Below are 23,450 nucleotides of genomic sequence, written 5' to 3'. Positions count from 1 at the left end.
AAGCAGCAGTTATGGTCCCGCTAAGCAACTTTTCTCAGAATTTGAAGGAAAGATAAACTTCAAAATACATCAATAAAATTGAGAACTCGCTCCAGTCCCAGGTGAACTCCAGTGATGGGGGAAAGGGGTAGGTAGTGTGGGCAGCTGGGTCAATTCTACTGCAAGCCCAAGTAGCTGACAATACTCTGCATGAGTTCAAGAAGCAGGTGGTGGAGTACATGCAGACTGATGAATCCACAGCCATCAACCATCTGCATCAAAAATAACACCTCAGCACCTCAGTGCTGACAATGTGCCTTCTTTCCTTGATCTCCAACTCATAAGCAAATGATGTGCAGACAAGACTCAGAAACTCTTTTATTAAATTGAACGCAAAATGACTGTTATAATAATGTCAAGCCTTTATCAGAAATCAATACATAAGTGAGTATACACAGCCAAAATGAGCCATCAACATAAGCAGTGTAAATTTTAAATAACTTTCAGATTTCTCTACCCAATATGCTGAAGAAAATAAAACCAAAAGAGCAATTTCAGTTTCACAATTCACAGTTGAGTGGTTTTAATCCCATGACACTTTTGTCATTTATGTAGCCTCAGAACACAAACAGATTTCCAAAGTGGTGACTGGCACATAGCATATACAGCATATACAGATGTTAAAACCCTGTATGACATTTAGGGAAAATTGTAGGAAACAATCCCAATTTCATACAGTGTTGGCTGGCATTTTTTAGCTATATCCTTTACCAGAGACCTTGTCCTAGTGAAACAGTAAAAGCAGTTTTAAAAGTTTGCCATGCCATTAAATGAAGGGTTCTAAAGCCTCCTTGGTTTTCCACGATTTTATTCTCTAATTTAAAACAATGACTGTGCTAAAATGCAACATTAACAGTGAAAGCAAAATCAGTTTTGCTTCTGGATCTAGAGCATACATCCAAGAGAGGCAATTTATTGTCCTAGCAGATACATGAAATGCTTTAGAGCAGAGTCTGACATACTCTAGTAAGGCATTTCAAAGCAGACACACCATACCCAAAGTAAATTATTACGGCAGCCGAGGATACCACAAGGTGAACACCAATTAATACAGAATAACATGAAATTCTTACAAAACGACACACTAATTTACAAAACCACAGAAATATGCTCAAGTACCAAAAGAAGGCAAAACAATGACCAGCCACTCTAAAAGAGTTTTGTTCCCATAAATGCCAGATTTTTCAGAGTAGAAATAAACTGCTTTATATGTGCTTTGCCCTAGGGTAATATCGTTCATCCAGACACATGGGGTTACTTTTCCTTAAAAAAATATATCATGTAGAGAATATACATATAATCAGCGATATAGAACATTTATTTTCACTAGTGAGGGGGTCACTTAAGCACTTACATAGAAAGAGTTATGAATGAATCAAGAAAGTTATATAATGCAAAAGGAAATCTGATAAAACCTGTATTGTTAGTGAGATTTTTAGCAGTTGCATTGACTTAATGAGGAACTCTGACCATGGAAAAATCTTGAAGCTCAAAGAACTGTGAAATGTCTAAAAGTGAAAGTCTAATTAGTAAAAATACATATTTTCATCTTAAGGGCCCCAAAGGAAGTGTTATTTTGAAAGCCATGAATTTTATCAAGCAAGCACAAGAACATGCATCAGGAATACTGACGTTTCAGTTCTGACTTACCCGCTGAATCTTCATGACCTGCAATAAGTCACTTAAATTCTTCCGATTTTGTCCACAAAAAAATTGGCATAAAAATAAAGGCATATGTCAAAACTTTTTCCTAAACAGTACTAGAGTAAAGCTGAAGATGGTTACTAAGGCTCACAATTTCAACAACTCATCGTACAGTACAATCATTTTTAATCCTGCTAATTATGGCTAAGAGAAAGCACGGGCAATTACAATTCTCAGGGAAGTCAAAGGCTTTAGATAAATTAATGGTTCCACTTTCTAAACTACTCAATCTGTTCCTGTAGAGTTGATTAAAACAGCTAATAGTCTATGGGGTTGACTCTTTACTCCTCTCTACTTTCTGGTAGAACATGTGAAAGTAGTAAAAGAAGTGATACCACGGAGAAAAGCAGCAGTAGATTGAAATGAGGTATAGCTGATTTAATAAACCCCAATCAGTAACTTACAGTTTTCTAAAGAAGCTGCATAGTTCAGCAAAAATACATCATAAGAGGAGGGGTAAAGAAAAAGTTCTTGTCATGAAGCTTTAAAATGTATGACAATTAGCATTTAAAACGACCAACACCAGAAAACTTCAGTTTGAAAAGGAGTCGTCTTCCCTCACTCTAAGCACATACAGAAACTGAAAGTGGTAGGCTAAAGTCCACAGGAGAAAAGGACATATGTTAATTGGCTCAGGTTTTCAACTTCATACACAGCTTTTTAAAAGATGTTAATATGCAGACAAATATTAAACTACAGTTAATGCCACCTATGCTAAAGTGTTTAAGGGAAATGTCTGAAATTTACATTAAAATGTGTATTTTTTTAAAACTCCATTGTTTGATGGATAAATAGAGGGATAGACAGATATGCAGTAATACAAGTACTGGAAAATGTTGATGGTAGAATCTAGTGGTAGTGTATCGTAAAATTCTTCAACTCTATGTTTAAAAATTTTCATAATAAAATGTCAAGAAAAATGTTAATATTTCTACAATAAAATTAATTTAGCAGTGTGTTTTAAAGACTAAAAGTACTCAGGCAATTTAAAACTTTGAATTAATTGAAGCAAGGAAAATTTTGCTTTAAAACACCTTGAACCTGATTTGTGAAGATGCCTGTTTTTAATGTAGAGACGAACTAGCACAATTAATAAGTATTGTGAAGACAGTCTCTTCACACACTTCATTTGCAAATACATAATTCTATCCTCTCTACAGTATTAGATAAGTTTGAAAAAGACACTGGAATAAAGTTTTTCCAGACTTCAATATCAAGCTCTCCCAATCCACCACACTACTATTCACTAAATATAAATGTAACACAGATCAAGGCGAAAAACAAAAATCAATGACTGTTGCCAGCCTGGGACAACTGGATTCATTTTCAGGATGTATGGTTCCTGATCAATAATGATACAGTCTTACTCAATATCAAATTGAGATTGCATAAATAAAAAAAAAAGATGTAGAATGCGCATAAAGCTTTGTTATTCCAAGCTCCTGTTTTATGAATCGTGATTAATGGCAATAATTCTATCATCTCTTCTCTCTGTGAAATGCTAAAACTTGCTAAAGGCACTCATATTCTGGGCTTATCAAAGACAGGGTCACATGGTACCATAAGCCGGTTTTTTTTGGTAGCTACCCAGAAAGGGAGTTGATAAATGATCCTCCCATTCATAACAAGAAGGCAAAGTCAAACAGCTATCAGTAGAAATATCATATGAGAAGCTATTTACACAGCTATTTGTCCATTCAGTTAGATTGACAGTAATAGCTCACAATGGCAGGGGTCCACCACCAAAAAACTAAAGCAACAACAAAACATTCTTTATGATGCCTGAAGCTCCTGAAGGGAGATTTTGCTGGTTAAATAAAAAAAGTTGGTAAGGTGGAGTATTTTTAAAATATCTGTTCAAAAGCCTGCATTAAACTTTTGCCTATACTGACAAAACATTTCTCTATCTCTAAAGCAGCTCTATTGTCTTTAGTACATGTCCCAACAAGTTTTTTTAGAAGGTACTTCCAGCCTTCCAGTTCTGACATTGAGGAAACAAAACAGATTAGCTTCCAAATCCATCACTCCTAGGCCTCTCTGTAGAGGATATTATGCAGAACAGTTACCTGTCTCCCCTGACACAAGCAAGACTCGTTTCACATGGGTCACTGGATAGTCCTCAAACTGTCGTTGCTCATAATCCCAGCCAATTCAGGAGTGAAGGAATCATTAATCCCACCACTAATCTATCTACAGAGGAAGATTTAACCAGATATAGATATATACATATATCCTTTTATCCTTGTTCAAAGTGTAGATAGTGTAGCTACAAGCAAGCACACCAGTACTGGAGAACAGCTCTGTAAAATAAAGTGGAAGATCTCATGCTTTCCTTTTAGTTGTTTAAGTAAGAGGGACATGGGGATGATCTCTGATAGCCATGGTTCTTCATTCAATCTCAGGGTTTCAAAAACTCTAAATGGTTTTCTAAGTTTACCAACTAATGAAAAGGGGCAATAGGGAGGAGAAGTTGGAGGCAGAACTTTTTCTAAATGAATCGTATAAAACAAGTATTCACCTTGCGGAATTCCGTGCAATAAGAGACAAGCAGACGAACGTCATAAACAACATGCACGTATTTACAAGTTGTAGTACGTGATACACAAAGACAAGACCAACACAGTGTTTTCAGTGTGGGGTCCAAAGGATAACATGGCACACTCGGTTCTGTAGCTGAACATTTTTGAAAAAACACTTCGAAGGCATAAGCAATCCAATCTTTTAATTGGAACACCAAAATTTTTCCTTCACAACTTCTTGCCCTCAATATCTTAGAAGAGTTTCTAATTGTTATCTTCGAACACTGATTTTTGAATGACAACTTACACAAAGATATTCACAGAGAAAAGAGACGTTGATGCTCTGAGTTCTTCTTGCAGATGATTACTGGAATCTACTTACTTGACTAAAGGTTTTCCATTGGTTAGGCCTCTGTCCGTCCTTATATACAGAATATAAAAAGATACTAACATGATTCCTGGGGAGCACAGAGTGCAAATTCTAAAGCACAATAAAGAGCAGGACTCGATTTCACTAAATGAAACCAAATGAGATCACGTATCACTGACTGCAGTAGTAACAACAGCCTTCTTTGACAGGGGAAAAAAACCCACTGTCTGTAAGGAATGCATGAGTATGAGAAATTGTACCATGAAGGGATGTATTTATTTAGGCATTTCCTTTCTGACACCTTTGTCACACTTTGTTTCACCTATGGAACACAGGAGAATATTGCAAGGTAACAAGCTCAAAACATAACCTACTGTCACAGAGATGTGTGATTTTTTTTGGACGTGTATGTAACCTTTATAAATGATCATAGAAGTTATTTATCAACTTCCTAGAGTTTGGAAATTAAGGAGCAAACCCAGCTATTGTAGGCAATATGGTATTTAAAGTGTCATATAAAACAAACACATCACTCTTTTTTAGTGCAAAGAAATATAACAAGTAAGAATTAACACTACAAATCTAACTTTTTTCTTTAAAAGAAAATGAGTTTATGGATTCATAACATCCATTAAGGGCACTGAGATGAGAAACCTGAATATGCAAGGCCAGGAAAAACATTAAGGCCTTAAGTCCACTGCTGTTATATATATATAATGAAATTGTTACGTGGGGAGAGTAGAGGGAATCCTTCCTTTAATTTTATCTGCAAAGGAAAAACCGAAAGTGGATGAATGCCACTTTTATAAAATGTAAATTTTTATCCACAATCTTTTACTGTTATCTAAGGATTCAATGAAATCTTCTCTATGGTATCACATAAAGCTATATGTACATAGTTTTATACATATATGTGTGTGTATACATATAAATACATATATATACACACACACATACCTATACATGTGTATACATATATATAGTCACACATACACAGAGGGGAAAAAATGAGATCTTTAAATAATCACAGAACCATGTGGCCAGAACTGTCATATTAAAATCTACCAAAAAATTATACTTAGCAGCAAAATGAGTAACCTACTGACCAATAAGATAAGCTCTAAATTGCCCTAAAATAATCAATTATACTTTATAGATTACTACAAAAAGGGTTATTATACTAAGAGTCACAGGTCTACATAGAACCTCAACAGAATATTATTTCATTCTTTTGTTTCTGGGAGAAAATAAAATTACTAAGCAATTTTACTTTTAAAAAAACCACCACTTCAACAGAAGGGCAACTTGGTGGTGTACCAGAGGTTAATCACAAAACTTAATTTTAAATATGGGTCTAGTATTTAAAAATTGTTCAGAAGTACTAAAGGAGAGGAATGATGATTATAATTTTCCTTCTTCTCATCTCCTTGCCTACAGAATTTTCAAGGAAAAATAGGAGTTTTATTTTTAATTAATAATATAAGCAATCAAAAGTGAATTTACCATAGTACACAGATACTGCTCAATATAAACTACCTGGTGAACATGGCCTTTCAAAAGAAGTATGGATGAGCACCAGTCTTATCCATGTAAATATAGTAAATATGTAAAATATGGTTAATGAAAGTTCGTAGAATCCTCCATTATTTAATCTAGATATAACACTAGAGCTTCTCATTTTAAAAACAAAGAACAAAAATAATAATGCTGTTGAAATTATCAGATATGAAAGTAATCCATAATATATTTTTATTATCTTCAAGGAAGCTAGATTATAAAGAATAATACCAAAGTTCAGGTATTTTTCTATTGGAAATGATGATACTAAAATTTGATTAACTTTTTAAAACAATTCTTCTCTACCTCAGAAATAGTAAAGGTGTGGTATTTTTCAGGACAGTCAACAAACTAGCAAGACAAAGAAGAATGTAAGTAAAACATAAGGATCTGTTTACCTAAAAAATCTACCAAAACAAACATCAAGGGATCTGAACTTACAGTTGAGACCATCATATAAGTACATGTTATTATCATCAAGTAACTCTAAATTGAAATATCAAACACATTTCATTTCCTAAAACTAACTGAAAAAAACGTATATATTTTTTTTAAGTCACATCTATTCTAAACTCATTGGATATTCAAATGTGAGGCTTGGAAAACCCACAACATAGCTGGGGCATGAAAATGAGTTTATTGGATAAGCTAATTCAACTGGGGGAAGAAAAGAGGTGGGAAGAAGGTGAATTTAAATTTGTGAAATTCACAACTGGAAATGAAGTTTCACTGTTTGGAAGTACACAAGCACATTAGAACTGTCTGAATCCAAGAAAACCTGCATTTCAATCACTGGAGGACATGATAAAGAGAAAAACTGTCCTGGGAAGGACTCTAATGCAGTTTTACATAGTATATCCTACTGACAATGCATTGAGTTGAGATGGTGATTCCAAAGAAGCCTTGGGAAACTAAAATCTTTGCTTACCTGTTTTTACTATGATCTGAAGCAAGAACTCAATAAAATTATTTATTTAGCAGTACGTAACACTAAAATTGCAGAAAAAGATGAAGTTTTTAAATAGCTAAAGCTCTAAGTGGTCAGGCTACTAGTTGACCAGAACTTGGTCAAGATAAAAAGTTATTTCTCATGGGGTAGGTAGGTCACAGGCTTTAAGCAGCTCAACACAACTGACCTGAAAAAGCATCATGACTTAAGCATGTTCTCTTCCTTCCCCAGTTTTGACACCTTGTGGTACCACTGCAGGTTAGGTGTATTAACATTAAGCAGAGGAATGTACTCATATCAAAAGAACCACAAAGCAGAACATGTTGACAGAAGGCAAACAACAGGCAGGACAAGCTGCTCTATCTGAATATGACAATCACTATACATATCCCAGATTCTCCATCTCATTCCTGTACCGCTGTTCAGACACCTTGCTTTTATGTTGCTTGCTCTCTAAATGCTGCCGGAATTCCATTTCTTCGCCGGCCCCAACATTACACATGGAGCAGTAAAACTGGCCACTTGGAGTAACGCACATGGCCAGATCACGTGGAATTCTCTGCCGAGAGCGGGGGTTGAAGTAAGGACCTGCTAAAGCAAGAGGCAAAAGTAACGTACTCACTTCAGCATACTAAGTGAATGGTGGTCTGACCAATTATCACCGTAATTTGTAATTCTAAGCTCAAAGTATAAAATTCACAGATTCCTAGCTTTAAAAGAATGTAAAGTTAATGGGTGTTTTAAATTACAATTTTATACAGGTTCAACCTAAAAAGCTAAAATGATTCCTCCAACTATCGTCAGAAATGTTACTGAAGAGCCAGACCCAAACTCTAAATGGCAATGTCTCTGAAAAGTAAATATAATTTAAAAAATACTTTCGTTTCCAAGAATTATATAAAAATCTGTATAATTATGCTAATTCTTTAATCCAAAAATTCTAAGAATTATACTAAGAAAATGTTGAGAATTTTTGCATAGAGATTTATGAGCAAGGACATTTATTTCATCAGAGTTTATAAAAGCTTTTTTGGGAGGGTGAGGGGAAAGGAAAGATCCAAAAATATAACTCGAAAAATCATGGTAATGAATGCAATGAAAAACTATACAGTCACTAAAAACAAGGTTATAGAAAACTCTTTAGTAACAATATTTGATTATAATATGCTATTAAGTAAAATAAAAATATCACAAAATATGATTACATTTCCATTTTACAGAAGTAACATACACAAAGAATTGGAATGATGTATACAAAAATGGTGGAATTATTGATAATTTTTTTCTTTACGTAACTGACTTCTTAAGTTGGACCATTAGCTCAATCATTTTCTGCTTTTCCTTTCTACTATAATAATAAACATTTAAGGCTTTTCTCAAAATGTTACTTTAACTGCATGCTACAAATATTGATGTATTTTTATTACTATCTGGGTCTAAGAATTCTCCATCACCAGTATGATTTCTTCTTTGGCCCATGAGTTATTTAGAAATGTTTAAAAACTTCCAAACACATAAAAATTTTGTTTGCTTTTTTATATTTTTATTATTGACATCTCATTTAATTGTACTCTGATCAGAGAACGTAAGTCTAAACCACCTTCTATCCTAAAGTTTTTTTAATCTAATATTAAGAGACCTACCTCAGCTTCCTTCATTTCAGCTGAATATTTTTTACCTAATCTTAAAATCTTTGTCTTTTAACTGGGACTTTAGTAAGTTTACATTTATTGCAATTACTGATATATGTGTAGATTTTCATTAATCTTATTACATTGTGCTTTCTATATGTCCCTTTTTTCTATGCTTCTCTTGCCTTTCCAATTAGCTTTTTGTTGTTGTTGTTTGTTTTACTGTTCACATGAGTGACCTCTGCTCATATATGTATGCATTGGAGGCTGGGGTAGGGAAAGGATGAGGGACTGCTCAGTCCTACTCCCCCTACTGAAGGTAATCAGAAAATGCAGGAAATATCCCTAAAAACTAGTAATTCTGAACTGAAGGTATATATCAGAATCACTGAGGAAGCATTTTCAAAACACACATATGTCTGAGTACCACTCTAAATTTACTGATTGAAAATCTCTAAGTCATGGTTCAGCCATGTGTATTTTATAAAAACTCCCCAGATAATCTGAGTCACTATCCTGGTTGAACACCACTGCTATAATTTTTATTTTCCCCAATAAATGGGGATTTAATATGGTGCAACTTTAAACCAAACAGTCCATTTTTATGACGCATTTAAATGTCTCAGCTGACAAATACCAGAAGAAATATAAAGGTACTATAAGAGACCTTAAAACATAGACTTGGTTTAAAATCAAAACAAATAATACTCTAAATAGGAAATAAATAAATAAAACCTGAAATAAACACCAGCTTGAAAAACCACTAGACCAATTCCACAAAACAACAGCTAACCCCAAATTCTCAGGGCTATCTATTACCATTAAAGGAAATAAAAATAGAGGAGACCATTTGCAGAATGTAGTGAAGGTATGTGGAAATCCACAGAATACCTGAATTATTCTGTACTGCATACATATTTCTCCTATTAGGCATCATCTTATATTCATTCCCTTCTTTCCGGGTCCGCCGTTGACCAATCTCTGAGGATTCTCTGGAGAAGAGAAATTTTAAGAGTGAGACTTCTAAACAAGGATCCCTTTCAACTCTTTTCTCTCTAGAGACAGTCTCACATAACACGCTGGCCTAAGAGAAAACAGCAATACCTACGAGAATGAGTTACTCTGAGCTTCCGCCAGCCGCAGCCTCTTGGCATGATTCTTCCCTTGATAGTGAGCCTGGGCCACAGCCGGAGAACTGAAGGAGGCATCACAGAGCTTACAGTAATCATTCTCTGTGGCCAGAATCACTCTGCCTCCTGGCTTAAAGGAGCTCATCTGACAGCAAAGACACGAGAAACAAGGTTTAAAAATGTGCACTTTATTCTCCTCTTCTTCTCCTCAAAGTTCCTTCCTTCTAAGAGTTGAAAAATAACCGAACGTTATGGCATGACCATGAACACTCAGCTTTATAAGGACAGGAAATAATTCATTCCAGAAAGAAAAAAAGAAAAAATGGCTGGGAGACAATCGTGGTTTTGCATTACAATCACCTGTGTACCAAACTGATGAATGCCTCATTGCTATCTCCATTGAAGAAATTTTAGAAAAGAAGTTTAAAAACCCAATATGGAAGATTTAGGGCAGTACAGGTAAGGCTTAAAATCACATTACCAGAAAGAACAAAGTCCTCCCAGAATCCATCAACAAGTATTTACTGAATGCCTACTGTTTATAGGGCTTGCTACCTAATGCAAAAGTGATATACATACATGTATTTAAAAAATGAGCCCCTGTCCTCAGAGTCTATAAATTAGCTACAGATATAATATAATTAGGGGGGAAATAACCAGCAGATCCAGACAATTGTATTCAGGTTGGGAAACAATGAGTTAAGGGAAACCTAACACAGTGCCTGGAAAACAGTATGAACTCAGTAAGTATTGCTGGGTTAACAAAACATGACACATTAGATTTTGGCTAAAGAAGAATAAAATATACAATAAAGAATCTGGAAAGCATATCATATCAGGACCAGCTGAAGGAAATAGCACTGTTTCACCTGGAAGGGAAGATTTTTCTGGGGACAGGATAACTGTTTTCAAAAATCACAAAGGGCTATGCTATGAAAGAAGCCTAAGGCTGTTTGCCCAGGAGGGTGGAGCCAGTTGAAAACAGTCCCTAACAGGAAGCAGCTGTCCATTTTTAGAGCAGCCTTCAGGTATTAGCACTGTGACAACTACTCAGCCTGAAGATCTCTCTGGGTATTTTCCTGTCCTCTGATTCTCTTTTTAACATATCTCATTTTCCCCACAAACTCATGAGGACATGAATAGCTGATATTGCTATCCACACTGTAAGTACTGAAAAACTGACACTCAGAAAAGTAAAATTATACCATGGTGTTTAGGAGTAGAGGTCTAAGGTCAAGAGAAATCATTTGCTCCACCACTTTATAAAATTTGTAACACGACGGACAAGTTACTTAGTTTACCTGGGCTTTTAATAAACTTCCGGGTGAAACCAATGCTGCTGGCTCATGGATCATACTTTGAGAAATAAGGTCAATACCTCTGACTTGTTGCAAGCATTAAAAGAAGTCAGGACCCAGGCCAAGAATGAGGCAAGAGAGGCACTTGCCATGGGCACACAATTTAAGGGAGCATCAAAAAACTCAGCAATCAGGATTAAAAATACTTAATGGGGAGTTTCCCTTGTGGCACAGCAGTTAAGAATCCGCCTGCCACTGCAGGGGACATGGGTTCGAGCCCTAGTCCGGGAAGATCACACATGCTGTGGAGCAGCTAAGCCTGAGCACCACAACTACTGAGCCTGTGCTCTAGAGCCCACGAGCCTCAACTACTGAGCCCACGAGCCACAGCTACGGAAGCCCGCGTGCCTAGAGCCGTGCTCTGCAATGAGAGGCCACCGCAATGAGAAGCCTGCACACCGCAACAAAGAGTAGATCCCGCTCGCCGCAACTAGAGAAAGCCCGCGTGCGGCAACGAAGACCCAACGCAGCCAAAAATAAATAAATAGAATAAAAGAAAAATACTTAATGGAATATTTTTATCAATCAAACTTATTGCAAAAAAATCAATGAGGAACAAAACAAAAATCAAACTTTTAAATAAAGACAGGATCAGCAACAGTGCCATGCCAAGCCACATTGCTGCCTAAGGCAAAAGGAAAATTAATAACACTTATCCTGTCTTTAAGTTTTTGACATTTTGTTCACCATTGACTTTTTCACGTTAATTTTGAATTTTTTAAATATCACATCTTGATTACTTGATTACTGAGTATTTTGGCTCCCTCTTAAATTCTGTGCCTAAGTCAAGTGCATCCCTCATCTCACCCTAGGCCCAGCTCTGAATGAAGTAATGCATGAAAAGTGCTTAGCAGAGTACCTGGCATAGTAAGTACTCAATTAAAGTGATTATTATTTATTATTATTTATGACCTATAGAAAAATAATACTTCAAAGACAGAGTAGCATCCATACTTCAGAGGCTACTAAAGTACAGGAATATCTTGCCTCAAAGCACCTGATCTATCTCCCAAAGAGTGAAAGGAACTTGGCTCTCAAGTGTGTGTCACGATACCAAAGTCCAGAAAGAGTTTATACAGGCTCTCTTCATGGAGGTAAGAAAAGGGCAGCCTCAAGAAACTGATCTTGCTGGAAGGCAAAATATAAAGTCAATGGGATTAACTGTGATAGAGATATAAATGTTTAAAAATCTCTCATTCAGGGCTTCGCCTAGACATTCAGGGCCATTTAACCCAGAATTTTGAGAACTGCATAGAGAAAGACTCATGAAATAATTTTTCATCATTTCTTGCACCGTAACCAAAGCCAATGAGAAATCTTGGGATTCATGGATTTTTGCATGCATTAAATCCAGTACCATGGAGTTCAAGGAGTTAAAAGCACTAAGTAGGACCTTTTAGGAATATTTGCTCAACTGTACCTTGATGGGCACATAGACAACAAATTTTACCCATGACCATCTGTGCATAGGACAGTGCCCACCTTGACACACGTGTCTCACCTGCGGAGGGACTGGAACAGCTGGAGTAGCCACAGGTTCCACTGCATTGCTCATTCTGGCAGGAGGAGGACAGCTGTTTGCTGCATAGTAATTTCGGAGTTTCTTACCATGATTTTTACCCTAGAAGTAACATGAAATGAGAAATCACTGTGAGGAAAATTTGAAAAATTGAGTTAATGTATTTATTAATAAATAAATTTTATTCTTTCAGAGATATGCAACAGTGGGATAAACAGACCACTAGCTAGATTTGATTATTACATCTTAAAGTAGAAGAGTCTACTACTCTTTGATTCTAACAGAATGATTAAGTTTATCTGGGAACGATAAGAGAACAAAGCCAAAAGACATTAATTTCCTATATATTTCTGGAAAAGTACCACATTTTCCAGATCTGTGTCCTCTCCCAACTTGTTGCCATTCATATGCCACTGCCTAAATATGAATTTTATGACACTCTGATCTAATCTACTTTGTAAGTCAGTAATGAAATGGATAATCCAATTACTTTTACAAAAATAGCACTTACAGAGCATCTTTTTACTTACAAAGAACTCTCATATGCATTAGCTCATTCGCCACTCACAAAAATCCTGTAAGAGGAATTTGTTAATGTTATCCACATATGACAGCTGAGAAACTGCAATTCAGAGAGTGTGGGGAACTTGCCCCCAACACCTTCAGGAGGCCTAGCAATGGGGCCTGCCTTGAGGCAGGCCTTCTGAATCCAAAGCAAGGCCCTTTTTCAGTACAGCATGATGGCTTCAGGATACACTGTGAACCTCTATTAAAATGGCTTTCCTGGGGCTTCCCTGGTGGCGCAGTGGTTGAGAGTCCGCCTGCCGAAGCAGGGGACGCGGGTTCGTGCCTCGGTCCGGGAAGATCCCACATACCGCGGAGCGGCTGGGCCCGTGAGTCATGGCCGCTGAGCCTGCGCGTCCGGAGCTTGTGCTCCGCAACGGGAGGGGCCACAGAAGTGAGAGGCCCGCGTACCGCAAAAAAAAAAAAAAATGGCTTTCCTCTCTCATCATGTTTCGTTTAATTTATTATTCACAAGTTTATGGCTGAGCTGATACAAACGGGTGGGAAGGGTCAGTGGTCTGAAAGCATTCTAAATGAGGGTAAAACCGTGTATTACTCTTTAAACTGCACTGTAAAATCCAAACCTGTAGACAAATATTTATTCACCATCTACTACATGCTTAGCCCTAGAAATAAATAGGACTAGCATATGGTCTAGAGGAGGAGACAGATACATAAGCAGTTAAAGGAATGAGCTAAGTTCCACTTTTTGGCCACTGGAATGCTGTAAAGGTGCTTTTACCACGGTCACAGTGATCTCCAGGAGTCAAATACAACAGTCACGTCTGTGCGGTCATTATGCTCTAACTCTAAGAAGCACCATACTATTCATACTCCCTCCTTCTATTGTCTTCTATGACTACCTCTTACCTCCCTGCCTCTCATCCTCTAAATGCTGCAGCGTCCAATGCGCTACCCTCAGCCCTCTTTTATCTCCATCTATACACAAACTCTAGGTTATTTTACCCAGTTTCCCAGCTTTAAAATATAATCAATAAGTTGGTGACTCCCAAAATGACCTATATCCATCCCTGTTATGAGCTAATTGCTTGTGTCCCTCCAAAATTCCTATTTTGAAATCTAATCCCAATGGGATGGTATCTGGAGGTGGGACCTTTGGGAGGTAATTAGGTCATGAGGGTAGAGCCTAATTAGTGCCCTTTAAAGAAGAGGCCAGAGAGCTCCCCGGCCCTCTTTCCACCATGTAAGGATATAAGGAGATCTCCTTATATCCTTACATATAAGGATATAAGCCTGTCTGCAATCTGGAAGAGGACTTCGCCAGAACCCACGCATGCTAGCTCTCTGATCTCAGACTTGAGCCTTTAGAACTGTGAGAAATAAATGTTTGTCGTCTAAGCCACCCAGCCTATGTAATTTTATAGCAGCCCCAACAGACTAAGACAATCCCTGACCTTCAGAGCCATATACCCAACTGCCTTCGTGCGATCCACACATTGCATTCTTAAGAGGCATATCCAACTTAAAACATCTAAAACATAAATTTGGGTTCCCTCCCCACCACAGAACTTTCTCATCAGTGCCACCACCGCTATTCATCCACATGTCAGTAAATGGCACTCCTCTCCACCCAGTTACTCAAGAAAAGCCGAGGGGTCCTTTTCTTGAGTCCATCCCTCCTTAAAGCCAACACATGCAGTCCATCAGCAAGTCTTGTCAGCCTACCTCCAAAATATATTCCCTAAGTCATTCCATTTCTTTCCATGGACACTCAAATGCCACAGTAATCTAAGCTACCAACTTTTTGCATGTAGTAGGCAGCACCTCCTAATGGTCTCTGCTCTACCCTCTCATCCCCCTAGCATTCTCCTCATAGAAGCCATACTGACAATTCTAGACATAAGTCACATCTTGTCACCTCTCACTTAAAATATTCCGATGGCCTCCCAGTACACATAAACTAAAATCCACAACTCTTACCTGTAAGTCCTATTTGATCTGGTCCTGTCTATTCTCGGACTTGATTTCACACAGCACCCCTTCCTCCTCATCACGTTCCTGCCTCACGGCCCATCATGCTGTTCCTTAAACATGCCAAACACATGGACTCTAGGGCCTGTGTACTCGCTATTCCTTCTGCCTAGAATGTTCTTCTTTCCAATCTCTACATGGCTGGCTCCTTCTTATCTTTCAGGTCTCAACTCAAACAGCATCTCACTCAACCTGAGGTGTCACCCCCATCGCCCAAACCCACTCCCCACACACACTCTCCGTCACACCGCCACACTGTCTGCTCTCACTTTATCATAGTGCTACTTACCACTATCTGAAATAATGTTTGCTTATATTTTTCTCTTTCCTACCCTCTGGAATGTAGACTCCTTGAAAATAAGGGCCTTGTCTGTCTTGTATAGCTCCAATTTCTAGAACAGTTTCTAACATATAGCAGGCAATCAATCAATATTTGTTGGATAAATGAATCACTATTATAGTGGAGATAAGGAACAAACTGCTTAGGAGAACACAGAGAAGGAATGGCTTACTTCTGCCTGAGTGTGTCAGGGAAAGCTTCCCTGAAAAGGAGACGTGTGAGTTATCTTTTAAAATGAGCAAGTTTACTAGGCAGGTAAGGAGTGAGGGGAAAGAAAATTGGGAAAGAGGAAATAGTGTGAGCAAAGGCCCAGTCTGCTGGAGAGATGGTCTTCAGGATCCTTTGGAAAAGAGGTAGGAATTGATATACACAGGGAGCTACTTATTCATGGTTTTGTCCATGATACAGAACTCAGACTTTAGAGGCAGTAGGGGGGCCTCTGAATGACTTTAAGCAAAGCAGTTACATGACTGGATCACATTTGATAAATATCATGGGAAGCGTGAAGACAGAGAAGAGAGCCAAAGACAAAGCCCGAGGATGGTACAATATAGTGCAGTAGAGAATGAGGATCCAGAAAAATGAGATTGAGAATGCCTGGTTTTGAAGTAAAATGAAAACCAGAGAAGTGTGGCATTGTGGAAGTCTAGAACAAGGTGTTTCAAAAGAAGAATCTAGGTATATACATTATTAACCCAGGAACTTTTACTTCCAGGTATTACAAAACAGAAACACACATATAAGGAGGTATCTATAATAAATGTTCCCAGAAGGACGGTTTGTAACCACTGAAAAGTGGAAACAACTTGACGGTTTGTAATCACTGAAAAGTGGAAACAACTTAAGTGTCCAACTACAGGATAATGGATAAACTGTTCATACAATGTAACACTATACTGTAGTGAAAGTACACATCTTAGGCCATGCGTGTCAACATAAATGATTCTCATAACAAAATGCTGAATAAAAAGAACATGTTGGAAAAGAAGATATGTAACAGTAATCATTTTAATCTGGGGGTTAAAATATGAAAACCACTACATTTTTTTATAGGAAGATACATATGTAGCAAAAGTTCAAAAAAGTGTGGGGCATGAACAATAAATACCAACTTAGTATAGTGGCTACATCTGGGAGCATAGGAGCATCTACTGTTGGGAAAGGACACAGCTTCAATTGAATTGATAATTTTCACTCTTGAAGCTAGATGGCAAATACACATGTTCATTATATTATTTTAAATACTTTTTATGTCTGAGGGACTTGAAAATGATTTTAAAACACCAATAACAAAAAAAGGAGTGGTTCACCAGGTCAGGACAGAGAAGTAATACTTGGATTTGAAAAGACACAGGTCAAGAATAACTTTGGTAAGAACCACTTCAGTAGAGGAGCAGGGGATAAAAGGTCATATGAAGTGGCTTAGAGAGAGAATGGGAGATGTGAAAATGGAGACAACCCATATAGGCAGCTATATAGAAGAGTTCTACCATGACAGGGAGCAGAGAAATAGGGTACAGAGTTAGAAGGGGAAATGGGTCAACAGAAGATTTTTTTTAAGATGGCTTAGGCTTCTTTGCATGACAACAGGAGGAAGTCAATAAAAACAAAAGAACAGATGATGCAGGAGCTAAAGCATAGCTACAGAAGCACAGTCCATAAAAAGGCAGAAGAAGATGAGGTACACAGGACTACAGGAGGGATCAACTTCAGATAGTGTCAAGCATTTTATTTCCAAAGCAGTATCCACAGTAGTATTCGAGCAGATATTGCATCCATACATAATGATAATAATGGCAATTAACAATTTTGAGCACTTATGTTACAGGCAGTATTATAAACACTTCATAAATATTATCTCATTTAACCTTCACAAAATCCCTATCAAGTAGGTATAATTATTATCCCTATTTTACATATGAGGAAACTAAGTTCAGAGAGTTAAAAATTTGCCCAAGAGCTTTCAGATAGCTAGGTAGAGGCTGCCCAGATTTGCATTTCTACATGTATCCTCTATGAACAATATAGAACAATAAGAAAAACAAATAAAACTGCACAAAAACCATGTCCTCCATACAACTAGAAGCCACAGAATGTCCAGACTCCAAAATAACTGTAAGTGAAAAATAAAAAACATCAAATCCCAGTGAGTAATCACTCATGCTCCTGCCACAAGCCTTCACAGTAAGTAAGAGCAGTCCAGCAAAAACTGAAGGACAGAGAAAAGAGGAAGCTAGCAGCAGGCCTAAAATTGCTTTATAACCACTACCAGAAAAAGTAAATCCCTTAATTTTATAAATACTAAAACATGATCCAGTCACTGACTGCTGGAGAAGGACTTAAATGTACACATGATCTGAAGTGGGTATCTTCAAAGTGGCTTCTAGAGGAGAAAAAAGGCAAAAAGGAAGGGAGAGGCACCCTTTGGCAACTGGCAGGTGAAAGGGAAAAGAAGCAAAACAGGAAAAGTTAGCGTCCTTCAGGACAAAACAGAACAAAGCAAAAATCAGAGGACATGCAAACACTCTCCTGACCACCGTAAAAAAAAAAAAAAAACAACACCTCACAAATTATTAAAGAACTGGACTTTGATACAGTGATAGAAGAGGTTGCCATTGAATAAAGAATCTCATAAACTACCCAAAATCCACATAATGAATAGACAAAAACAAATCAATTCTATACAAAGTTACTACCAAAAAAAGCAATACATCTCAGCAAATGAACCACCCCTCAAAAAAAAAAAAAAACAGGGCTTCCCTGGTGGCGCAGTGGTTGAGAGTCTGCCTGCCGATGCAGGGGACATGGGTTTGTGCCCCAGTCTGGGAAGATCCCACATGCCGCGAAGCAGCTGGGCCCGTGAGCCATGGCCACTGAGCCTACGCATCCGGAGCCTGTGCTCCACAACAGGAGAGGCCACAACAGTGAGAGGCCCGCGTACCACAAAAAAAAAAAAAAAAAAAAAAAACAGAAGAAAACAACACTCCAAACTGAATTAAATATAGTATTCAAACAAAACTTTGAGGATATAAAAAATCACCTTGAATCAGGAATTCAAAATGTACAAAGAAAAATGGGCAAAACGTAATGAGAAATGAAAAGAAGGAAAATTAAACCCAGGAAAGAAAAAGATAATTATGCCAAAAATGAGGAGTAAATACAAGTGTCAAAGAATAGACTCAAATGAAAATGTAATAAGAGGCATTGAAGAAAGACAGAAAGGCAGTCAAGAAAATAAAAATGATACAAAGAAAAAATGTTAATGGGTCAGAGAGGAAGCAATGGAAATGAAGACAAGTAAAGAAGGAATAACTTATGTAAAACTGGAGTCCCTGAAGAAGAAAAGCAAAACAATCAAACAGAACTAATATTTGAGGGACTTCCCTGGCGGTCCAGTGGTTAAGACTCCACACTTCCAGTGCCGGGGGTGCAGGTTCAGTCCCTGGGTGGGGAACTAAGATCCCACATGCCACTCAGCATGGCCAAAAAAAAAAAAGAAAAACTAATATTTGAAACTATAATTGTCCAAAATTGTCTAAAATTGTCCAAAAGTAAATGAAGATCTGAATCTACATACTGAAAAGGCATACCAGGTATCTGGGAAAATTGACCCAGAACAGTCAAATCTGGGGTAGATCTTTTAAAAGGTATGAGACTTCAAAGAAAACGAAAAAAGTCCTCAAGCTCTCCAGGCAAAACGATCAAATAACTTACAAAGGCCAAAGAATTAGAATGGCATCCACAATATGCAAAACAAGGCAATAATGGAGCAGGATTTTTAAAAAAATAAAGTGTGAAACAAGGATTTTATGTCCAGCCAACTCTTCCTATATCAAGTGTCAAGACTATAGAAAAACAGTTTTAAATATATAAGACCTTAGGAATTCAATACTTAAAAGTCACTCTTCAGAAACCTATTAGAGCTTCATTCAACAAAGAAATGACTGGGAAAACTTCAGCAAAAAGGCTGATGGTAAGTATTTTCATATGTCTAATTGTATCAAAGACTAAATAAAAGGTGAAGATGAGGGTGAAAGATCAATGTTCAAATATTATACATTATGATACAATGGAAATAATGCAACAAAAAATGGGAAGAAAAAGGAAAGAGGAAAGTAGAATAAGCTATTGATTCTGCAATAGGCAACTGTCGGGATACCATTAAAAACTGACAAACCAGACATTAAAACATTAAATAACCAAACAGGCTGGTAAAATCATTTTAAATAGAAATAAGAAAGATGAATAAGAAAATGAAATATGGACTACAAAGGATGGTATGGTGTGACACTTTTCTAAATATACCTTTATGTATGATTCTGACTTCTAGAACTATGTTAACATTTTACAGACTTAGAAAAAGAATCAAAGCCAACAAGAATTGGGGAAGACCCGAAATGAAATACATACACACAGAAATAAGCCTAACTATATGAAAAAATAAATACCATAACCGCACTGAAGGCAGAGGGAAGAAAAAAACTATTCACATAGTCTCAAAGTATCTCCCCCATGATACTTATTAAGCACAAAAAGAAAAACAGTAACTTTACAAAGGACAGACCTAGCAGGTAGCACCTTTGTAAACTAAGTAACTTTGTAAAACAGTATTTTGACTACACACTGTAATGCTAAAGACAAAAAGAACAATGCACAAATATTTTCTTCTCATTAGTAGGCTTGTTTTTCAAAAGGACATAAGATTATCAATCCCTGAACTACTTTATGTGTACTGTGAGTGAATGAGTGTGTGTCTGTGTTGTGAATAATGAAAGTCCAGGTTTCTCACTATCAAAGAAAGGAGTTAAACATTAAGATAAGGTGGAAAGCTGGAATGAACACTGTCATGTTGTATTGAAATTTTAAGCATCAGCCTGAACTCAGTTTTCAATATGTGTACGTATAGATAAATACAAATGTATGTATACATACATATATATTACTAGCTCTGTCATGAGAAGATCTAGAGGCAATGACACTCCAGTACCAAAGGGCACACCTAACACTTAGATTTTGGTTTCTAAATACCATTCTCCAATAAAAGAAACCTGGCTCCTTGAAGAAATGGTTGGCATGGGGAAGGTACAACAAAATACTGGAATATTTTGTATTGTCAGAAAGTAAGGAACTATGCAAAAAATTATGGAGACCTATCAGAAGAACATAAGCAGCAGCCTGAAGGGACACACACTGGTCAAATGTGAGACAGTTAAAACATCAAAATAAATTACAGTAGGTGTTTATATCCCTGGAATAAAATAAGAATCCATAATCCATAGTGATATTCATTAATTAATTAACTAATTAACTAATTAAGAAGAAAAAAGTTCTTCTTTAAAGTAAAATTCTAACTATAAATGTAGAAAGAATGATTAAAACAGAAAAATCACCATTTGGCAAACACCACAGTAATAATCGTTGCAGGGAAGAATCATCAATAGATGCTAAAATCACTGAGTAAAAATATAATGAGAAATATTCACGTAGTCTCAAAGTATCCCCTCATATGATACTTATTAAACATGAGAAGAAAAATAATAACTTTACAAAGGAGAACCCTGGCAGGCACCACATTAACCAGTGATCAAAGTTAACAGCACCAGTGATGCAAAATATTCACATCATGTCCTTCCCAAAATGAGGAACTGGGAAGGACACAACCTTGGTTCTATGGTATTCCTGTCCAAAAAACCACATAACCTGAATTTAAGCATGAGAAAACAACAAACAAACCCAAATTGGGACACTCTACAAAACAACTCTTCAAAAATTGCAAGATGGTAAAAAGCACAGGAAAACTTAACCCATCCAGATTAAAGAATACATAACAACTACATGCAAAATTTTATCCTGGATTGGATCCTGGAATCAGAGAAAGTACATTAGTAGACAATTGGTGAAATGTAAACAGTCTGTGGATTAGATAATATTGTTGTTATCAGTGTTGATTTCCTGATTTTGCTAATTACACTGCAGTTACATAAAATATAAAATTTGGAGAATCTGATGAGGTGCATTCAGAAATTTTTTAGAAGTGTTTTGTAAGTTAAAAGTTACTCAAATTAAAAAGTTAATAAAATAAAATAAAACTTGCCCAAAGCCACAAGTAAATGCCAGAGCTGGGAACACGCTTGTTCCAGAGCCCATACCAACATGCTCCACTGCACCTTAGGACAACTAAACACAATTAAAGACTAACTCAGGTACCAGGAGCTGTTCTAAATGCCTTAAACATACTAACTTGCAGGTATTATAAGTATCATTATCATCATCATCTTCATGAGGCATAGAGAAATGAGGAAATATTTCCAATATCATACATCTAGTAAGTAGTAAGACTACAACTTGAACACTAGCTTAACCCCAAAGTCCATGATTTCATGTTCTTAACTAATATCCTATAAAACAGATGCTAGAAAAGAAAATAATAAGAAATCAAAAGATCCTTAAAAATTACAGATATGATTGTCAAAATAAAAAAAAATTCAACATAGCATTAGAATTTAAGAATATCTCTCAGAAATTAAAGAAATAAGAGAGAAGAGATAAGAAGTATGAAGAATCAATCCAGCTAATCCAAGATAGAGCTAACAGAATTACCGGGAAAAAAAAAAAGAGACAGAAAATATAGAGAAGAATATTATCAAGGAAATAGTACCAAAGAAAATTCTCCAGAGTTCAAGAGAAACAGGAGTATGCAAACTGAAAGGATCCACTAGTGCTGACAGCGACAAATGAATAAAGACCCAGACCTAGACACATCCATCATTGTGAAATTTCAGATACCAAGGATAAAGAGGAAAGCCTAAAAACTTCCAGAAAAAAAACGTCCAAATTAAAGTGGGTCACCCACAAGAGAATAAGAATCTGAATAAGATTTCTCTTCAGCAACACTAGGAAGACAAAAAACAAAACAAATCAAAACAAAACACACACATACACAAACACAAAAAAATGCAGTATAGCCTTTAACATTCTTAGGAAAATAATTTTCAGCCTGGAACTGAACTGTCAAATATGAAGATATAATACAGACATTTTTAGAAACACAAAGGCTCAGAAAAATTTATTTCCCATTCATCACTCCATCACTTTTTTATTTTATTTTTTTTTTGAAGATTTTTTTTTGATGTGGACCATTTTTAAAGTCTTTATTGAACTTGTTACAGTACTGTTTCTGTTTTATGTTTTGGTTTTTTGGCCACAAGGCATGTGGGATCTTAGCTCCCCAACCAGGGATCAAACCCACACCCCCTGCATTGGAAGGTGAAGTCTTAACCAGTGGACCTCGAGGGAAGTCCCTCCCTCACTTTAAAGAGAGAGATGTGTTGTAATATAAATTTATATTTATCCTTTCTTCCTTCAAGTAAGGTGAAGATGTACTCCAACAAAACAAGATTAAAAAAAAAAAAGAAAACATGTATATTTAGAAATAGTAGCCTAAGCCATAGAGTAATGAAGAGAAGTTCAAAATTAACAGCTGTGCAGCAAAGCCAGAGGGCAACCAGTTGAGACTGGAGCAAGAAGATAGAGGGATCCAGAAGACGGGGCGGGGGGAAGGATCCCACACAATAGACAGAGTGTTCAAGAGTTGGAAGGGAAAATGAGGATATGATAAAAATACATTATGTAAGAAAAAGAAAGGAGAAAAGAAAAGCAATGAAAAACTATAGGGAATACAAAAATCTACACAATGAAGTCATGATCCAAATGTAAAATATCTAGTCCAAATTAGAACAGGAATCAGTGGGTTTCATGAAGATAAGTGAAACGGACTG

At 36.7% G+C, this 23,450-nt stretch overlaps 1 protein-coding gene across 2 annotated transcripts in view; it reads right to left on the bottom strand.

The window, feature by feature from the left end:
* Positions 1-328: 328 nt before the first annotated feature.
* ZMAT3 (zinc finger matrin-type 3) overlaps positions 329-23,450 on the bottom strand; it is a 32,300-nt gene continuing 9,178 nt past the window's right edge. The window contains exons 4-7 of one of the 2 annotated variants that reach the window (XM_060011108.1): positions 12,759-12,878; positions 9,878-10,044; positions 9,661-9,761; positions 329-7,729 (exon numbers count right to left, since the gene is read on the bottom strand). In XM_060011108.1, the coding sequence (XP_059867091.1) occupies positions 7,518-7,729; positions 9,661-9,761; positions 9,878-10,044; positions 12,759-12,878 (600 nt within the window). In that variant the 3' untranslated portion in view covers positions 329-7,517. The remainder of the gene's footprint in view (positions 7,730-9,660; positions 9,762-9,877; positions 10,045-12,758; positions 12,879-23,450) is intronic. The other variant, XM_060011109.1, reaches the window with a different exon arrangement.

This window comes from Delphinus delphis, chromosome 4, assembly GCF_949987515.2.
Source record: "Delphinus delphis chromosome 4, mDelDel1.2, whole genome shotgun sequence".
NCBI lineage: Eukaryota > Metazoa > Chordata > Mammalia > Artiodactyla > Delphinidae > Delphinus > Delphinus delphis.
This window is presented reverse-complemented; position numbering and strand designations above follow the sequence as displayed.